At 36.6% G+C, this 5,451-nt stretch overlaps 1 protein-coding gene across 1 annotated transcript; it reads right to left on the bottom strand.

Moving 5' to 3' along the window:
* Positions 1-2,436: 2,436 nt before the first annotated feature.
* On the bottom strand, positions 2,437-4,733 carry LOC120114218 (probable trehalose-phosphate phosphatase F). Its single transcript, XM_039135192.1, has 11 exons — positions 4,231-4,733; positions 3,990-4,130; positions 3,809-3,880; positions 3,576-3,701; positions 3,443-3,499; positions 3,243-3,344; positions 3,074-3,151; positions 2,918-2,987; positions 2,765-2,835; positions 2,592-2,684; positions 2,437-2,526 (listed from the first exon to the last, which is right to left on the bottom strand). Exons 1-11 carry the CDS (start codon positions 4,528-4,530, stop codon positions 2,437-2,439), a joined length of 1,200 nt encoding a protein of 399 aa, XP_038991123.1. The 5' UTR covers positions 4,531-4,733.
* Between the last annotated feature and the right edge of the window lie 718 nt (positions 4,734-5,451).

Genomic DNA, 5,451 nt, shown 5'->3' with positions numbered 1-5,451 from the left:
TCATTAGACACCTTAATAAACCATGGCTTCCATGAACCATAAATTCATACTTCTAAACCGTACTTCATGCACCAAGATTCAGTGAACGTCAATGCACAAGCATAACTGGTCTTGTAGTATATAATCATTCACCTATTTTTTTAATAGAAATTGGTAATCATTAAAAAACTCCTTCATAATCAAGCACCCAAAACTAGGGATCAATCATTGAAAGAAGGAAAAGAGTGTTCTTATTTTATTAATGAATCACACGATTACATAATATGTATACCACTTAAGTCCAGAACCTACGAGCACATATAAGACTCACGCCTAGAAACCTGTTCACCAACTTACTTACAACCAAACACAGACCACTATCTTAATATTGAGCATACACAAACATAACAATTCTAATTAGTAATTTACATCATTTTTTGTATTCGTCCAATATCACCTTTAGCTAATAGGTCTGCCTCAGTATTACGTTCTCTTGGAACCAAAGAGATTTTCCATTGAACGTAACTACACATGTTTTTAATCCGCAATATCTCAGATTTAAAGGGTGCTGGGGCCACACTTACATTTGTTAACGAAGCCGACGCCAACATGCAATCTGTTTCAACCTGCAGTTTCTTCAAATTTACCCACTTAGAAGTGATAAATAAAGAACATGCTTCTTTTTTGTTTAACTACCAGTTTTCGGTCTATTGATCAACTAAATGGGTTCGGGTACTGCACAAACTAAGGCGACCCTCTCAACCCAGTTTTCTCCATTCACAAACGTCATGATTCGAATCTTTAACCTTACTTAAGGGACAACTGGTTGTTGGTAAAGAACATGCTTCTTTAATAGCTAATATTTCTTCAGATGTGGGATCCATTGCAGCGACAGGTTTAGACTTTAGAGAAACCTGATCAGAACTGAACCATGGTAGTCTCGAAGTAGGCCACCAATCCCTGCAGCTACGAAACTGCCCAAGACTGCTCCATCAACATTGAATTTTAAAGAATCTGGTGTTGGAGTTTGCCACAAGGAAAATTTTTTTGCTATTCACATGACCAATCGAAACCATAACAGGGTCATAAGTGAAATTATTAACGGATATTACCAATTACATTTATACCACCAAACAATCCTTGCAATTAATATATCAAACATTTGGTTCTCATCAACTTTCTTACCATCGAAAACCACCTCATTTCGAAACAGCCAAATAGTCCATGTTAACCCATGAAGTGCCACCAACCACACTGGAAGAGAGGCGGCTCGAATAGGACAGTTTATCCACGCATGTACAAATGATTTAAGATCACAAGGCATGACAAAACGAACATTCCAAATTTTACAGTACTGAAGCCATAACCTCCAAGGCACCAACAATGACAAAGAAGATGAGCAACCGTTTCTACAGCTTCCTCATCTTCTTTGCATGTGGGCATAACAATTGATCAGAAGATACAATACCTCTCACATGAAGTTAAGTCTTTAAAGGCAGTCTTTCAAGCACCATGCTCCACATAAAAGATTGTAGTTTAGAGAGATGAACTTAATCCAAATAACCTCCCAAACTTTTTCCTCCATCGATTCGGCCGAAGCAATTAGCTCACAATATTGATTCGGTTTATGAACCTCATCCAAATTCACCTTTCATCTGAAGTTATCCTAAATCAAAGTCTTACTCTTGACCCAAAAAACTATCCCAAATATTTATTTTCCAGTCAAATAAACTCCTCCTTAATGGGATTAACCACTACCACAAGCCATTATTTACGACCTTGTACGGTACCTGCATACTTTCTCATCTTTTTTATTGCCAAATTGAAAATTGGAGGGAATAGTTTAAAATTGTACATATTCAAATGATATGACATATCAACTGGATTTGAAGATTACTTTAACATCAAGAAGACATATATAGACAAGTATTGTACATATTACATACTCCAGTAAATTAAGAAATAAATTTAATTAATTTAGGCCACTTTGAATTCGAATGAAACTCCAACACAATTCATAATTATTTCGATAGTTGATCTCAAATTTACGTACGTTTATGCTTCGACACATGGACTATATTTTCAACTCCATTTTATCAGTGTCTGATAGTTTAAATATCTCATTTGTTCTTGCTAATACTTTTAATTTGATTTTTAACATCAATGTAATCGTATCGTTTTCTGATCTATAAAGAGTAACATGCAACAGAGTAGGCTGAGACACTGCTTAACATTGCTTTTAAAAAGTAATTTTAGAGTCAAAAATACTTTAGAAGCTAGAAGCAATACGGACCAGATATAATTGCTTCACAATATCATGGGGGTTCAAATAATAATTCGTTATCCATATATTCAAACATTCTGACAATATTTGAAATATTACGTCCATTTGCATCGGAATGGCTGGATTCATTGTTCATTTCGAATCCAAACTGAATAAGAAAACTCGCAAGAACATTAATAAAGTGCTCCTCCTTCCTTAAAATTTGTTGTGCAGCTTTCTTCAAGCATCTTCCATGTCACCAATGCCTTGAGAAATTTCTTCACCTGCACCATAACCCCCGTCTTAGCTTTGCTTTCAAACAAAATGAAATATCAACGTTTCGCTTTACCTCTGATGGTTCCCTCAGAGAGAAAAATGCCTTGCTTTCTTTGGGAACCGAAGACACCAATATCCCATAACCCAGATTTGATTCCCTGAAAACCTGCTTCACAATGTTTTAAACTCTACTTAGAGTCTGGAGAAATTTTCAAAGAAATCAGCAATTCTAGTTTATATACTTGCCTTGAATGCATCCTCATCAGTCTTGTCGTCTCCGATATAGATAGCGAGCACATCATCTCTACCACTTAATCCTGCATCACATAAATTACATCGATATGCTAAGCCATATTTTATCAACATCAAATACCGGTGATTGGAGGGAACGAGAATTACCCAGGGATTCAAGCAGAAATTCAACTGCCTTCCCTTTATTCCAATCAATCACAGGACGGATCTCTAAAACCTGAAGAACAAGGATAATGAGAATATATATGTTGGGAAATGGGAAATAAAATGGCAGATGGTAACACATATCAATGATTATCATACCTGCCGCCCATGAGTTATTCTTAAACGAGGATAGTGTTTCAGAATATCATGAACGCATTGCGCGATCATTGGCCAGTTCTGAAATAGGAAACAAAAGTTTGCAATTAGATGCTGGAACTAGTAACCAACTAGGCTAATTTTGGTGTAGATGCTTGGAACTGTCTCTCACCTTCTCTTCTACGTTACGGTAATGTACAGAAGTGCAGAACTTGTGATTCTCAACCTTTGCACCTTTAATATCCTTGGTATTCTCGACGAGGGCTTTTAAAACCTGCAAAACAAACCCAATGGTGTTCACGATTTGATTTTGTTTAGGCATGGTCTAGAAAAGAGGTGAATGGAAGATGTACGATCGTAACGTTTACACACCTCGTCAATCATAGGGATGAATTCTCTAGCAGGCTGGAAAAGATTTACCTCCTTGCCCTGTCATATAAGGTGATGATTTACATGAAACGAGACAATAAATTCAAGAAGCCGTTCGAAGTATTACGAGTCTTACCTGTTGGTCAGTTGATCTAATACAATTAGGATGGTCATCAGACTCTGCGTGTCTCACAGGGCCCATAATGTCCATCCCATGGCTACCAGCATAATAAAGTTCAGTTAGTCCTACCAACTCATAAACCTGAAATAAAAAAACAAAAGAGTAGATCAGACCATGTCGTTACTCAGATTCGGACAGTAACTACTGAAAAAAAACAAAAGGAAGTTCCTGAATGATCTACCATCTACCTTATCACGACTTCTGCCACTAATAATTGCTGTTGGGAAATGCTTTGCAACCTCTCTGACAGCAGAACGCATCTGAAAATATGGTAAGATGATATTTTTCCCGCTTAAATTTCAATCAAGGAACAATGGAGTCGACCAAAGAATACTATATACATGCACCAAAATGGACTGTCATACTTACAGAATCAGACATAAATGCCCGATCTGGGTCATCTACTATGGGGGAAAGAGTACCATCATAATCTAGAAAAACGGCAATCTTTTTGTTCTTGGCATTTTTCGAGATTTGGTCAAAAGATTTAAGTGCAGAGGGATATTTAATCTGCATAATCAGAGGATAAGAGCAAGCAAACAAGTTCATCTAGTGAAGTGTATAATAAAAGAAAAATAATATATCTGTATCAGAAAAGATATATGCATACCATCCAAGAGCGGTAAGCAATATCGAAATCATCTGCAGAAGCATCAATGTTAAAGTCCTTGTGCTTAATTAACTTCTTACGATGGGGCGATGATGATCTCATGGCCTCTAGAAAACCGTTGGACCAAACATCCTCAAGCTTTCCAGGTTTCTTCCTGGGAATTGTCATATACTTGTCTGAGGGCAAAGATCCACCTGATTGCTGATAGGGAAGCAGATTCGAATGGATGCCTAGTCTCGAATTGTTTACTGGAATCGGGTCACTGAGAACAGGAGATGAATGATTTGACTTCAACTCCATTAGCTTCAGACCACTTTTAGATACACTAATAACAGGTTAAACTATATACTTGCTTACGATCGAATCAGCTTTGTCAAGTACAGTTATTAACCTTCAATCTTTATTAATCTTTTAAACCAACCCTCTTGTCTATGAAAAACCACCTCTTCAATGTTTTCTTATCACTACTGCTGTTAGGTGAGCAGTCCATCAATGGCAGGCTTCCTTGAATCTGGCGGTCAACCATCGAAGCATAAATTCAGAATATCAAATATAAGCAAGTTGTAAATTTGAGTTTTGCAGTACATCTCTCAAGTAAAACACGTTTACCTTCTCTCTCATCTCCAAAGCTAGACCACATTTATGGCAGATAAAGGTACATTATTTGCACAGAGGTTCTCGACAAGACGGTGGTACCGTTTTCTAGTTTTGATCAGAAATGTGCTAAAATCTACATGTAGAGAGGTGGAAAGAACAATTATAATACACACACAGATATATATATATATATATATATATATATATATATATATATTAATTCAATGAGAATGGCCTTAAGAACATTGCTTTCTGGACATGCTGGATTTCACCAGTATGAAAAATGAGTCGCCCAAATTTTAGATGGACCTGAAAAAAAACTTACGATATCGATTCTTCATATCTCGTAAGTAATATCGGATCCACTTATTTCATCACCAGAGTGGGGGGCCTCACCTCATTTCAGTGGCAAATCCAGAAATATTTGTGAGGATATACACACATTAATTATTGAAAATTTTTATATGAGATGGACACAAATAAAATTTCAAGGCTGACACCCATAATAAAATGGAAGTAATATTAAGAAAATTGGATTCCAGAGTGAACGTTCCCACCCCAGATATACTTTGCATCCGCTGCCTCATTTGCATTTCTTTGTCCCAGATCTTAGATGCATCTACA

Source organism: Hibiscus syriacus, unplaced genomic scaffold (genome assembly GCF_006381635.1).
Source record: "Hibiscus syriacus cultivar Baekdansim isolate YM2019G1 unplaced genomic scaffold, ASM638163v2 tig00110221_pilon, whole genome shotgun sequence".
NCBI classification, from domain to species: Eukaryota; Viridiplantae; Streptophyta; class Magnoliopsida; order Malvales; family Malvaceae; genus Hibiscus; species Hibiscus syriacus.
Note: the sequence above shows the minus strand (reverse complement) of the source record. Positions and strands in the feature narration are given on the sequence as shown.

Coding starts and splice junctions, on each gene's coding strand:
- LOC120114218 (XM_039135192.1), bottom strand. CDS start 4,530: ATGGAGTTGAAGTCAAATCATTCATCTCCTGTTCTCAGTGACCCGATT. Junction 4,131..4,230: donor TTGCTTACCGCTCTTGGATG/GTATGCATATAT, acceptor CTGATTATGCAG/ATTAAATATCCCTCTGCACT. Junction 3,702..3,808: donor GTGGCAGAAGTCGTGATAAG/GTAGATGGTAGA, acceptor TTTTTATTTCAG/GTTTATGAGTTGGTAGGACT.